The 15,219-nt window shown below is 41.2% G+C and overlaps 1 protein-coding gene across 2 annotated transcripts in view; it reads left to right on the top strand.

The window, feature by feature from the left end:
- TMEM132B (transmembrane protein 132B) overlaps positions 1-15,219 on the top strand; it is a 548,756-nt gene that overhangs the window by 437,789 nt on the left and 95,748 nt on the right. For both annotated transcript variants that reach the window (XM_025189548.2, XM_075898470.1), the window contains one exon: positions 8,254-8,397. In XM_025189548.2, the coding sequence (XP_025045333.1) occupies positions 8,254-8,397 (144 nt within the window). The remainder of the gene's footprint in view (positions 1-8,253; positions 8,398-15,219) is intronic.

The following is a 15,219-nucleotide window of genomic DNA, read 5'->3' as shown; positions in this document are numbered from 1 at the left end:
CACCCATGAACATAGAGTATTATCTGACTGCATAAATAGCCCCCAATGGAATTATGCATGAGTTAAAGCACTGCTCAATGTGAATAATGATGGCTGAATCAGACCCTTTGTAATTGAAGATCTTGCAGTCCCTTCACATTCAAAACTTCTTTCAGTCACAAGCATGTAAAGACTGCAGGATCAGGCTAGTAAGTATGGTCAGTGAATAATCTGATATTGACCAAGCTAGCTTCTCTTCCACTGGCATTAATATATGATACTGACCTCTTACCACAAGGCAGAGTCAATGGAGCATACATGTATTAATTTAAGAAAGAAAAAAAGATCAAAGAACAATGAACACTTATGGAAGATTGTAAATATTTCCTAATGTTTAACAAACACATAATATCAGTTATACATTCTCACCCTTGGGTGAGAAAGTGGCAGACTTTACCTGTGAGTCACAACAGATATGTAGTAATGGAAAATATAAATAGCTTTCCACCAAGTGAGGTTCATTAATAAGTATTTGAATCCTAAAACACTATTCAGCGATCAGGGAAAAGCACACCAGAATTGTTTTGGATTATAATAATTTTAGCAAACCATCTAATTTATATATTAAGCTTGCTTAATAGTCTTACATTGCCTTGCTCTTTGATCTGAAGCAGAAGGTGGTGAATAGTTTATCTAATGAGGTTAAAAAAACCCACGTCACGAGTCTGCCCTGTAATTTACATTTCTAAGAGGTGCCATTATGGGACTGGTGAATGGGTTCCAAAAGATTAGTTCCAATGTTATACATTTCTTTTCATGAGATACACACAGTGGAGGAAATAATAATAATAATAATGCAATTCTGCCGACAAATGTTTCAGCTCCATGCCTTCCTCACTAAAGATAATCATTTCCACTAAATGCCAAAAGGCATTTAGCTATAACAGGCCCAGTAACAGGGGGGTTGCAAAGAGGACAGTTGTCTTGGGGCCTGGCAATTCTAAAGGGTGCAAAGTTCCTGGCTGCCGCCACTACAGTGGAAGTGCAGCAGGAAGGCCACACAGTGCATTGCAGAGCCCCACGCTGTGCACTTCAGATGGCTTTCAGGGCTGGCACAGGGGACGCTGTTCTATCCAGGTGGTGCTGGGAGTTGGCTACCCCAACCCTGTCTCTTCTGGCCACATGGAGCTGGCCCCTGTACTCCCATATTGCCCAGAGGCCTGGCAATCCAGGGCTGTTGGCTGCCCTCAGCTGTAACATTTCTCAGCTGAGCAGGCTTGGCTTTAAGTGCCCCTGATCTACAACTGAGTGTTTTTATTAGATACTGGATTGCAACATGTACTGTTGAACTCTAAAAATTAGCTAGCCTGCACATTAATCATTGGGGTTGATATTCATTCTCAGGTACATGGCTAAAACAGGGTTCTCTGAATTACTTCAACAGTGCAGTGCCAGGAGGGTTAGAATGTTTGTGGAATGGCTGCTTCTGCTCTTGTGGTTAAGGCATGGGAGTAGGCCCCAGGAGACCTGGATTCAATTTCTGGCTCTGTAGTAGGTCTCCTCTACACTGGAGGGTGAAGTGTGGGTGTGGGGTGTGTGTAGCCAGATACCATAGTACAAAAGCAGGCTGCATCCGTGCTGCAGTGTGTAGCTGTAGGTGACAATGAAATGCTCTTTCATGGAGGGAAGACAGCAGAGGAAGATTCTGGTAGAGAAGAGCTGTCGCAGCCTGTCCCCTTGGTGAGAAAAGGACCTGGCAGTGAGGAAATAGTGGAACACCACATAGCTAAAAACAGTAGCGTAGACAGGGGAGGCACGGCTTGGGCATGGAGAGAGCTGTGCAGCATACATCTACTATATATTTGAGAGAGCTTGTCTGCCTGTTTGTTCAATAATTCCTCTTAAATGGTAAGAGCTAGGGCCACGACATTTAGGTAGACAGCTTCCTCTTATTGCCGCTTAAAGCAAGGTTAGGGCATGGTTGTGCCAGAACAATGGGATGTGCCTGGAATAGGATTGCTTCTCAGAAAATACAGAAAAGAGACAGAATCACCAGACAGATGAGAGGGTCTGGCTGGGGGCCTGCACCCCCTATATGGAACTGCCCCAGCTCCGAGCCTTCCACCCTCCAGGTGCCCTTTAGGTAGAATGTGTGTATGGGTGGGGGAGGGAGGAGGCTGAAGTTGTCTCCTTGCCCTGATTCATATGGGGACTTTTCTGTCTGTTCCCCTTCATCAGGGAGCGAGGGGAAAGCGCACAGTTTGCTGCATTCCTCACTGTGACTGGGGAGCACAGGCGGCAGACAAACCTAGACCTACCCCAGCCAGGGGACATGAACCCCTCCTCTAGCTGTGCCCGCTTGAGCTGCAGCAGCCGTGGAGAGGCACTTCTCACCTGAGCCCAAGCTGCTGCAGTGAGAGAGGGCTGGGGTTGTCCTCTCTCCCCAAAGCAGCCTGCAAACTGAACGCCTCCTCCCCAGCCCCACTCCAGAGCAATGATTTAAATGAAGCATGGACATTTTCATTTTATTTTCTAAAAACCAAAAATTAATCAAGTTCAGGACCTGAGCAAAACTGGGTAAATTTTCTAGTGTAACCCTAAAGTTCTGGTATGGCTGTAGTTGCCTGAGCATTGCCTGCATTGCTATTTGTACTACACTGGGACATAGGGTATGTCTACACTACCATCCTCGTTCGAACTAGGGTGGTTAATGTAGGCAACCGAAGTTGCAAATGAAGCCCGGGATTTAAATATTCCAAGAGGTGTAACGGTAGTTCGAATTAGAAAGCCTAATTCGAACTACCTACTCCATGCTGCGTGTAGCCACGGGCACGGAGTCTGAACTACCGGGGATTTAAAAATGGTGGCGCCCAGTGAGATGCAAATGAAGCCCGGGATATTTAAATCCTGGGCTTCATTTGCAACTTCGATTGACTACATTAATCGCCGTAGTTCGAACTAGGGTGGTAGTGTAGACATACCCATACAGAGTTGGTAGAAATGGCCATAGAGTTCTGGTGAGGACTTGAGCAGCTTCTGTACTCTCTCTGTGCCTCAGTTTTTCAGTGGTAAAATGGACTTAATAGCCCGAAGCCACCTTGCAGGCATACTGTGTGGATAAAGCCATAAATATTCAGAAGATGGTAGACAATCAGATTGATAGGGCCGAGAAGATAGCCAGACGTCTCCCTTAAAGCTGGAGATAAATCATTACATGAACTTCTGCCACAGGTGAGGAATGCAGCTCCCAGACTAGCAGACCCATCAGCCAGACTATGTGCATGTTTTAGGGGAAGACTCCATGCTCTGTACCACAGCTGTTTAAAGCCTAATTATCTGGTCATTTTATATCAATCTTGCGGATGTCATACAGTGGGTTCATTAATATCCACTACAGTCATTAATCAATAACCTCTATTCTCGGTAGCATATACTGTATAACCACCATGATAATAGGGTATTCTAGTAATCACAGCTTTATCACAAGTCTTGACAAGTCTCCCGTTTATATATCCTCCCCCCTCCTCCTTCCCCATCTTCCCCTCCCAAGTTTTCCAAAGCAATGAGTTGTCAAACATTTAGGCTGTCTCTACACTGGCATCCCTTCCACAAAAGGGATGCTAATGTAGCACTTTGGAATAGGCAAATTCCCTTGAAAGTAGGAATAAGAGATCCTCTGGAAAAGGCTTTATTTTCCGGAGAATCACGTCTAGACTGGTGCTTTTCTCCGGCTTATCTCCAAGCCGAAAATAAGCGGCAGCCATGTTAATGCAAATACCGTGGGGGATATTTAAATCCCCCGCGGATTTGCCTATTCCAAAGTGCTACATTAGCATCCCTTTTCCAGAAGGGATGCCAGTGTAGACACAGCCTTACAGTGGATATACATAGAGCTTATTCATATTCAAATCCATTTTTCTGGCCTAGAGTTTTGGTGGTTTCCTACTCTTTCTCTAGAGTATTTCTCTCAGTAGTGCCATCTAATCAGCTTTAGGTTTTAATTAAACAGCTGTCATTTGCTTCCTAGTTCTGTTGCGACCTGATGTTGTATTAAATTTTAATTTGGCCTAGTCTGGATAAGAAGTAGATTCCTTCAGACAACAAAGAAACACTATTAGCAGGTTACAGTTGTAATTAAGAAAAGCTCTGCTGAAGTGCTAATGCATGCAGGTACAGAGAAGGAATTAGAGATAAACACTTATGTAATTATTATTCAGGGACAAAGCAGGCAATATGAATATGCAGCTCCTATCTGAGTTAATAGAATTCCATTTTTTGTACGATATCTATACTTTAAAAAAAAATCTCAGAGCACTGAGGCCAGAATAAGGTATTTACTGTTTTACATCTAGGATGTTTTAGACTATCTGCTAAGAACCTCAGCTGGTTAAACTTGGCATAGTTTCATTAACTTCTGTGGAGTTCTGCCAGTTTATGCCAGCTGATGATCTAGTAAATCAGTGTTTTTACTCTTCCATAGATTTCAGCACTGTCAGTGATACCCACCATAGACATGTTAAATACAGGAAATGGTTTTGTCTCTAACAAGCCCTACTATAGAGGTACAAAAAACACCTCATTGAGTCTAACTGAAATGTTACTTGTCAAAGATAGCTCTCTCTTTCTAACTCTATATATCTTAGGGACGGGCAATTAGTTCAATTCAGACTTCACACTCTCACAGAGGAAATACTTTTTCGGAGTCTGAAAATAGCTAGTGTGTAAAAAGGTCTTAACACAGGCAGCTGTGGTTGCATAAGACTGGATCCAAGCCTCTGAAATATTGATTTTATATCAGATTTTTCTCCCACTGAAATTTATTTTGGTGATGCAGCAACTAATCAGCATGGTAGGTTTTTCAGCATGCTGAGAGGAGCACAGGGCAACACTTATGCCAAGATCAAGATAAAAGTGTTTTAGAATACCCATAAATAAATGGGCTGGTGATATGTCAATTGTTAGATCTTTTCTCTTCTCCTTCACTTCCCAGTTCATACGATGAGTACAAAAGGATTACAAATATATTTGGAATCTGCATTAACCATCGGCAGTGCTAAAGATGGATGTCAATATAACTGCTAATCACCAATAGGTTTTCTAAGGGAAGCTCATTGTGTCCAATTTTCTTCTCACTTAAATTGGTGAAAAGCAGGAACAATTCCTGGTTACTGGTATAATAACTGGTGCAAAACGAATGTAGGCGATATCAGCCAGGCCTATTAAGGCCTATGAAGTCAATGGAAAATCTTTCCATTAACATCAATGGGCTTTGAATCAAGCACTAAGTGGTGAGTCATGTGGTTCATATTTCCTTCCCTTTCTCTCCCTGAAAAGAATTCTCAAAAATAGGATTATTCAGGATAGTCTTGTTAATTATGTCCCTTGTGGGAAGTATTTTTCTATCTGATTCTTTGAAGAAAAAAGTCCTTTATGAAAGAATGGCTTGGAAAACAGCATTGCAACACAGTGGTCCAGGTAAAAATGTCTGACTGTATGTGATTGGCAGGGTGCTCACCAGTGGTTTTGACATGGATGAAGCAGTCTGAATTTGATCTTATATGTTTTCTATAATCTACATTTTATTTTTGCTCAAGGTGATACATTTTGATTCTTACTCTTGCTCAATCTTTAGTCTTTGAATGGACTTCCAGGTTTTGTTTTGTTTTGTTAAACTTCTGCTTCTGTCATCTATTTCTTTCACCCATGCTGTGCCTCCTTAGTGAATGACAGCTGGTTATAAATGAGACTGACCAACATAAATGAACATAAAACTGATATTTACTGCACAGTGCCTCTGGTTTATGCCTTATATATTGTAGAACAAAGAATATATATTTCTTTCTTGAGGCTTTATACTAGGGATGTTAAAATTAGATTAATCAACTAATCGAATAGTTGATAGAATTTCGATCAACTATTTGATTAGTTGATAAAGGCACTTCTGCTTTGAAATGAAGAAAGAGCCTGCCAGGATGTTGCTACATTTCAAAGGTAGAAGTGCCATGGCATTCTGCCTTTAAAATGTACAAGAACCCAGGTAGGGACTTTTGTGCATTTCAAAGATAAAAACACCACGTGGAGTCTAAGACCAACAGGGGACTTAGAGTACCCTTCCCCCACCCCCAGTCCTGAGCAATATGGGGCTCTTGTGCATTTCAAAGATTGAAACACCACATGGAGCTTGGGGCTAATGGGGAGTCCCCCGCTGACTTTAGGCTCCATGCGGGGCTTCCGCTTTGAAATGTACACGCCTCTGCAGGGGCTATTGTACATTTCAAATATTGAAACTCCCCACTGGCTCCAGGTTCCACACTGTGTTTCAGTCTTTGAAATGCATAATAGCCCTTGCTAGGGTTCTTGTACATTTCAAAGGTGCACCCGCACCTCTTCTCCCCCTCCCCCCTTCCACTGCTGCCTCTTTCTGATAGAGGCAGCAAGGGAGGTAGTGCAACTAGTCAACTAGTGTGTTGATTATCTGATACACTTTTGTTTATCGGTGGTCGACCAGTCGCTTAGTCACTTACATCCCTACTTTATACAGAACAGCAGATGCTTAAATCTCTTTGAAGTGAAAGCTTTGAGTAAAGCACATGTCTTTGTACTGTTCCAAATAGAAATGGACTCAAGGCTTAAGTGCTTTCTTAGAACATGATTGATGGCAAAGCCCTTGTCTGCTTTGTTAATTAGCGCTGATGTTTAGTATTTCATTGAACTCAAGCTCCCTTCTGGGAAAAAGTTGCCCAATATTAATAATATACTAGTTCAATCTCTCTAGTATGGCACCCTCAGAACTTGACTGGTGCTGAACCAGAGTATGTGCCAAACCATGGGATGTCAATATTGTCTAGCAGCATTGCCAACACTTCCACTGCTTAGTGGGCTCTTAGAAGACATTTTGGGTAAATTAGAACTAAAAAAACCAGCACAGAACACTGAGAGCTAGGATGAATGGCTGTAAATAAACTTTTGGTACCATAGGAAACTTGGCCACACCCAAGCTAAGTGGACATCTGGCTAACTGAAAATCATGCTGAATCATGAATGTTGTCAAACCAGAGAGTGCTAGTTGAGAGAGGTTCACCTTGTACCTTAATTGCATGTACTTATTGGCCATCTACTGATGTCTGCAGCTTGTGGTGTACTCCCATTGTTTCCTATTAATTGAGCTAGCAGTAAAAAAAAAAATGATAGTGACTATACCTCATTGCCTGTGCAAGCCATTGTCACATCTCTCACTTAAATTTGGTTCTTTTCCCATCCATGTGAATTATAGACTTTAAAGTCAGATTAGTTGGGTTGCTACATTCTACCTCCCCCCCTCCCCCCACCCATTGCTGATAAACAAGAAATGATTTTATGGAAGTGATCAATAGAAAGCTGATTGATTTTATTGAAAAACCAGCCAGCTGCGAGGTGCTTCTAGAAATCAGAGACTGAACTGAAACAAGCATTGCTCATACTGTGCAGCATGATGGGTTGGCTCTGCACGCATGTCTGCTTTGTGAAGCATGAGGAGCCTATTGGGTAGTGTACCTTTGGACATTCTACTTCAATCTTCAGTTACCTAGACAAGCGGGGGACCATAACACTAGCTCATTTGGGCAATTAATCATACTGCCTCCACACCAATGTATAAATGAAGGCTTTGTTAATGGAGTCATTAGCTTGCTGGTTCTATGAATCCATCAGAAGAGAAGATAAATATGGCTTGGTGGTCAGTAAAAAGTCTCCAGGTGGGATGTTAATGGGGAAAGAATTTAAAATTTGCATTTGGCATTCTGTTGTTTTGGCGCCATATCCCTTTCTAGCATTACATGAAAATGAAAGCTCCCAAAGAAAGAAAACGCTTAACAGGCACATCTTTTAAGGAGAGTTTGGGAAACAATGGAAGAGGGGAAATCCTTTTATTGTAAAACTTGGGATCTCCATCTACAATCATTCACATAAGTTGGCAGTTGGGGATGGAAAGATTTGTGTAACACTATGAAGAATGTGATATAAGACCTGTTTTCTTCAAAGTATTAAGAAAAATGCAGAACCAACCAGATTTATTGCCTCATGCTAGCACTATCTATCAGTGTATTTATAATTTGCTACTTTGTGTAAACAAATTACGTTAGCAGTGCATGTAATTTTTAACATTGCTAGTCAAGGATGAAGATCAATAAGCATTGGGACTAATTTCTAACAACACTGGAAATTTCTACATGATGCCTTGTGGTCATGCTGATTTAACATGAACCCTCTTTTTTGTGCATGTGTGTGTATGTGCAGGATACAGAAGTTCTTAACACAGCCATCCTGACAGGGAAGACGGTATCTGTTCCAGTGAAAGTGGTTGCTGTACAGGAGGATGGTTCTGTGATTGATGTTTCAGAGTCCATTGAATGTAAATCAGCTGATGAAGATGTCATAAAGGTAAGGAGGCTTGGCTAACCTGAGGTGTGCAAGGTGGGGAGATGAAGTGGCCCCTTTCTTTCCCCCTTGTTGTGCCCCTTAACAAAAGTTGGACACAATTGCTGTCCTTGTGCCTGGCAATGGCCTCCACCTTTGCAATCATGGAGCTTCCCCTACCCTCTGAAATGATCCAGTGTGACTGGCAATAGTGGGGCTTCTAGGCTCTTTGCTGGCTGCCTACAGCTGTGCTTCTCTGCTGTTGGGGACACTGAAATACATGTGCAGGCCCCTCAGTGGTGCTAAATAACCCAAAGGGGATATGGGAGAATGGACTCATACCCCTGCCTTTCTTTGTGCCGGCTAGCAGATCAGTACCGCTGAGAGAGGGAAACACATGCTGTCTGATGTGTTACACTTGGAAGGAATCAAACCATCATTCAGGGACCCTTGTTACCTTGCACCACTACATAAATAGCAAGTGTAATAAATCTGGCTGGAGTTGGTATATTGCAAGTTTGCTAAGGCTATGTATACACCACAGGGATCTACAGGAAAAAGGTACGCAAATTGTGGTCCACTTACACTGAGCCAAATTTTAGAAAAGCCTCCTCTTTTGGAAGAGCCATTCTTCCTCTGCTCTTTCGCAAAAAAAAAGTGGAAGAGCAGACATGTTCCCTGGATGTGGCAGAGTTTTTCCAGGATACCCCTGGTATCCCGAAAAACCCCTGTAGTATGGACATAGCCTAATACACTCCTGATCTTCTGTTTTTCCAGTCCAGAGCTTCTCCAAGCAGTTTCACTGTATCAAGTTCAGAGGTGGCTTTGTATAAGAGTGATAATTAGATCAAGAGAGAAATTCTTCCACTATTGAAGTCAAAGGCAAAATTCCAGTTGATTTCAATGGGGCAAAGATTTCGCTGCAAAGGACTCAAACTTAGTTCTACTGAGATGAAAGACTACTTGCACTTTTACATAATACCACTTGGTATACAAGAAAGCATATTAAAAAACACCAAAACTTTTTTATAGTAAGATTTATGGCTTTTTAAACCATCTTGTTCCTTCCACCTACTGTAGAAAAGCAGATTTTCCTTTCAAATGTAATAGATTAAATTGGTTCCCTCTACATAAGACTGATCACTGGAGAGATAAAGGCATTATACGTATGACCTTTTTGAGTCTTTGACTGTATAACTTTGCTGTTGTTGTTACCATATAAAACAAAGTCATACAAATTATTATATGGTCATAAAGGTAGAGAAATAGTTTTAAATATCTTAACTAGAGTTGTGTGTCTGTTATGTCTGCTTTTTTGTTAGTGGTACAGAAGGTATCAGATCAAAGTAGGGTTATCTTGCCTTTATCCTTAACTCTGTGGAGTTTTCAAAGAGTGCTCTTGGAATGGTCATTGTTTTTCTTTCCCTTTTTTTGTCTGAGTGACATAGACACAGCTGTTATGGAAGATAAAGCTCTACATTTACCTCTTCTGCAAACAGAGATCCTGTGACCCAAATACTAACTGCTTTTGTAGCCTGACAAAGAAAGGTCCTTTTGGTCTTCTAGATAGTAACTGTGTCTTCTTTACATATCTTTCAAGCTGTGACAGACCGTATTTATATGTTCTCTGTAGATTATTATTTTGAAGCACCAAAACCCATATCTTAAAATTTTAACTCATCAGTGTAACCTTTTTTGCAGAGAAGACCATAGAGGTATTAGTAGATGGCACATACATTGTTAGAGAATTTTTCATGCTGTCTTAGAAGAAGGTATAGCATCAACCTATTATTCATTTAGAAGTATCTATACATAGATTTTCACCAGATCCAAACCCACCTTCTCTCTTCCTATTTAAAAAAAATGTGAAATGAGTTAATTATCAGTCATTGCATCTGGTATTTGGAAACAAAACACATACCAATTTATCTCCAAAGACAATAAAGGGGCTTAGGAGTTAAATAACTTTTTTGGTACCTTTACTGGTGACATATTGGAAGTGTTCCTAGTAAAAGAGGTGTTTTCATCGGTATCTTGTAAGTATTGAAAAAAATCTTAACAGAAGCATACTTTGGTATACTGCATTTTATGAAGTGAGCAAATGTTCTTACGCCACATGTGGACAAAAATGAAATGTGCTGAAATTTGTACCATATGTCAGTTTAAATACATAAATATTTGACTAAAGAAACACAACCACATTATATTGTCAAGTCTGGAAGGATCTAAACCAAATCATATATCACCCTCATCAAATTCAACACAATATTTTAGGAGCAAACAATTTTTTTACTGCAGCTTCCTTAATTATGCCATCAGTTGAGTTTTTCAGGTTCCCAGATTTATGCTAGCAGGTTTTGCGCACATTTGTTCAGGTTTGCTTGTGGTTTTTTTGTTCCATCCAACAGCCAGGGGCGGACTGGCCCGGCAGGATACTGGGAATTTCCCGATGGGCTGTCGTCCGGTGGGCTGTCGTGTCCTCACGCCATTGCCTCTCACTCCAAGTGGCTCCGTGTCTGCGCTTTATGCGGCATACAGAGCCCGACCTGCTGCCTGCGTTGCATGCTGGACATAATGCAGGGGCTTGAGGGCACGCCGGGGTGATGTCATGGAGAAGGCCGTTCTCAGCCCATTTCCCGGGCCTATTTTGATTGCCAATATGCTCCTGCCAACAGCTGAGCAACTTTTGCTTGCTTTTGGGAGTTATTTTGGGATGAACAAGAAAAGGATATACCCCTAATAGAATTAACATCTACAGCCTATGGGGAGATGTTACATTTCAAACTTGCCTGTTTAAAATCCAGTTAGTTCCAGGGGCTGTCCTGGGTATGGGTAGGGTGTCAAAACTGGGCAGAAAGTTTTTCTGGTTCCTGAACTGAAAAGGTCCACTGCAGCTGGCAACTAAATAAGGCTTGACATGACCTCTAAGAAAAGAGACGTGCTTTCCAGTTGCAGCAGTGAATTTATACACTTAGGCTACGTCTAGACTGGCAAGTTTTTCCACAAAAGTGGCCGCTTTTGCAGATAAACTTGCCAGCTGTCTATACTGGCCACTTGAATTTGTGCAAGAACACTGACGATCTGATGTAAGACTGTCAGTGTTCTTCTGCAAATACTATGATGCTCCTATTCTGGAAAAAGCCCTCTTGCGCAGTGTGGACAGCTCAGGACTGTTTTGTGCAAAAAAGCTCCAATGGCAAAAATGGCGACCGGGGATTTCTTGCGCAAAACCGCGTCTAGATTGGCATGGACGCTTTTCCACAAAAAGTGCTTTTGCGCAAAAGCATCCATGCCAATCTAGATGCTCTTTTCTGCAAATGCTTTTAACGGAAAAAATTTTCCATTAAAAGCATTTGCAGAAAATCATGCCAGTCTAGACGTAGCCTACGTGAAAGCAAGGCTCCTGCCATTTCACTGCTTTTATTTCCTTTTTTCAAAATAGGTTTTATTCATGGGCAGAATAAGACTGAAGGGCCTGATCCAAGGCTTATCTCAGGGGAAAGTTTTCTATTGACTTTACTGGGCTGTGGGGAAGGCCCTAGAACACCAGACTAAATCCATCACCCATTTACACCTATTTATATTATCTGATTTGTTTCAAAGAGGGTGCAAACCAGTGCTTAACTGAGCCTGCTGTGTAAAAGTTTCTGGGCCCCTTACCTGGGATCACACCCTGTTGCTAGTAGAACAGGTGGACCATTATATGAATAATTATTGTAATTATCCAAAGCCAAAAGGTCTGATTTTTTTTTTATGCTAAGGCCACTTTACCCTAGTCATGTAGGAATCTAAAGGGTGTCATTTCATTGTTGTTATTACAATAACTGCATAACATATTTTATCCAAAATTATTGATATGTTGTCGCAAACTTAACTCCACTCTAAAATGTTTTTTTTAGCAGGGAATTTAGCAGGCTAAAACCTATAATTTTTAATTAGCTGAGTTGGAATTTAGTGTAGATACAGGGGTTATCTATCTATTTCAGAAAAGATATTTAGCTGCCCCCTCTATATAAGTACACTTTGCAAAATCCACATTGATTTCACTACCAGATATATTCTTTTTGTCCATGTTCTGTCTAGAGTTAAATGCTCTCATAAAAGTCAGTTGGGTTGGATGTAATTCACTAATTTTGTGCTTCATTACACCATCAATTTCATCCTATGTTGTTCCTTCCTAATTGGAGAGATGTCATATTCAGCTGGCCAGAACTGAAAGCATTGCTTTTTTAACCATTTCATTTCTCTTTAGTAGATTATGATTAATAGATTGTTAATGAAACAATGATCCTGTTTGCTCATTTCTGTCCTTACTCTTAATTATAGCAAAGTAATACCACTGAATTCAGTTAAACTACTATGGGTTTACACTGATGTACATGAACAAAATTGGTCCACTTACTATTTATGTGTTACCCAGTATGTGTACATTTACAGCTACCTATACACCATGTTGAGTGCAGCATAAATATGTAGGGCCCAGATCCACAAAGCTACTCTGGCGTGTAAATTTTGAGTTTAGGTATCTAAATCCCATTTGGGGCTCCATTGTAATCCACAAAACTTCTAGTGAATCCAGTAACCACCTAAACACACTAAGTTTCTTCCCCTGGAAATTAATGTTCCCGGTAAGCTGGGCACCAACAAAGTCACTGATTGGTGCCACTAGACCAGTACTGCCAAAACCATACAATGGAAAATGCTTAAGTCACTGGGCCAGAGCAAGTGAATGATTGTGTAGCCGGTGTTTAAGGCACTCACCTGCAAATTGGTGACCCAAATGCCAGTCTCTATACAGATAAATGTTTAAGTATTTTATACCAAGTGGATCAGTTTCAACAAAAGAAAATGGGGGAACCCACCTATCACTCTGTGGTTCGGCCACTCTCCTGAGAGGAAGAGCCCTGAATTCAAATCCCTATTCTACATCAGCCAGAGTGGGGATTTGATCCTGGGTCCATGTAGATGTGTGTGCTCAAACCACTGGGTTAAAAGTTGGGAGTTGAAAGCAAGAGCAGCCACTATTATGGATAGGGCAAAATCTGCTAGTTAGCTCCTGAAAATGCCACCAGAATGGATTCAACAGATGAAAGTGGTGGTGGAATGACTACCAGGAGGTTTTAAATTTTGGACATAGGTGCCTAAAAGGCAGTTAGGCACCCAGTTCCTTTTTACAGCGAGCTATTAGACTCACTGTGGCTTAGCTGCCTCTCTGTAAAATGGGGGTGACACTACTTCCCTAACTCAGAAGGGTGTTGTGAAGTTGTGAAATAAATACATTAAAGCTGTCAGGCAAATCCAACACTCTCACAGTCATAGATGGCAAACATTGATTAGCCTAGCACTTTTTAAGGCATCTTATGGCATAACCTGTGTGTCTTCTGGAAGCTATTTTTAAAAGCACGGGTCTTCAAAAGCAGTTTTGTCTGAGGGAGGGGCCATTAAGAGGACATATCACAATGACATGCAATTACTCAGCTTTCCACAGAGATGCTGCTGAGAGGAATTAAAAAACCCAGTAGCTTTGGTATTTGACTGCCATTATCTCAAACAATGTAAAAGGGCATTGATCTCGATAGTGGAAAACAATTGCTTCTATATTTCATGTAAGTCTGAAGTGTAATATTGCAGGATAAACACTGAATATTTCACATTAAGAGATGAACTGAGTGAACACTGCCCAAATTAACCTTAACAAGATTGGCAATAGCAAACAGTTGTGTACAGAAAATGGTAAACTGTTAAAAGCTTTCACCTCAGATTCTGCAGCAAATTAATTTTGTCTTATAACTTTTAATGTATGGGCCACTTAAATATTTTAATTAGGGATGTGTGAACCTTCTAGAGTTTGAGGCTTGATACCTCTTCAACTATTGTTCATGTTAGGAAAATGAATTCACATTTCCGAATGTTATTTTCCTACAATTAAAACAACCCTCCTGATCCCTAAGTACGTACTTGGGCAGTTAGGCTGAGCCATCACCTGTGCAGCCACTGTCACACAGATGGTTTTCAGTGCATTTAGCTTGAGCAGAGCTAATGCATCAATCTACCTGTGTTGGAAAACCCTGTCCCAGCTGCAGGGTAGACATTTCTGTAGGGGGTCTCAGTTACTGTATGGAAGACAGTGGAGTTCTAGAGGTATAACTGAGGACAAAATTAATTCCATGATATGTTAATAGAGCCTGCTGTGGTGGAACCTGATGGGAAGAAATGACACATGCTCAGTTAGCTACTGCCCATTTGGGATGGCTGTAGGGCAGGGAGGTGGGAATAATGCAATATATATGACAGTGTGCCCCCTGGTGGATAAGTAAAGATAATTTGTGCACTTCATTTTTCTACTTGGATACATAGAACAGGATGGAAGAGAAGCCTTCCTCCTTAATGGCCCAATCCTGCAAAGTACCTGTCAAGGAGAGCTGAAATTCTTCTGTGCTATATTCCATGGGGATTGTAGACTCTCTCAACGGGTGCTTAGCACCTTGTAGGATTAGGCCCTTACTTCATGCTCCTTTGGTTCAGTGGGCCTTAATCAAATTTTGAAACCTGTATGTTTTTTGTAGTTTAATTGATCCACACCTGCATTTTGGTAATGTGTTCCAAGATGCACTCCCTGGAGATGTATAATTGGACCTGAAGACAGAGATGATGAGGCTGACACGCCACCATCATTTTGAAGTACCTGTAGTAAATTTACTTGACATAAAAGGCACCTGCCATTGACAGATACCAGCAACCTTTCAGTTTTAAGGGGAGAGGCCTTTTTTTTTTTTTTTTTTTTTGCATTCCCATCACGTGGAACTGGAAACTTGAATAAAAACAATCTTGTTTTCCTCACACGTA

This window comes from Pelodiscus sinensis, chromosome 15 (assembly GCF_049634645.1).
Source record: "Pelodiscus sinensis isolate JC-2024 chromosome 15, ASM4963464v1, whole genome shotgun sequence".
In the NCBI taxonomy this organism is placed as follows: Eukaryota; Metazoa; Chordata; order Testudines; family Trionychidae; genus Pelodiscus; species Pelodiscus sinensis.
Note: the sequence above shows the minus strand (reverse complement) of the source record. Positions and strands in the feature narration are given on the sequence as shown.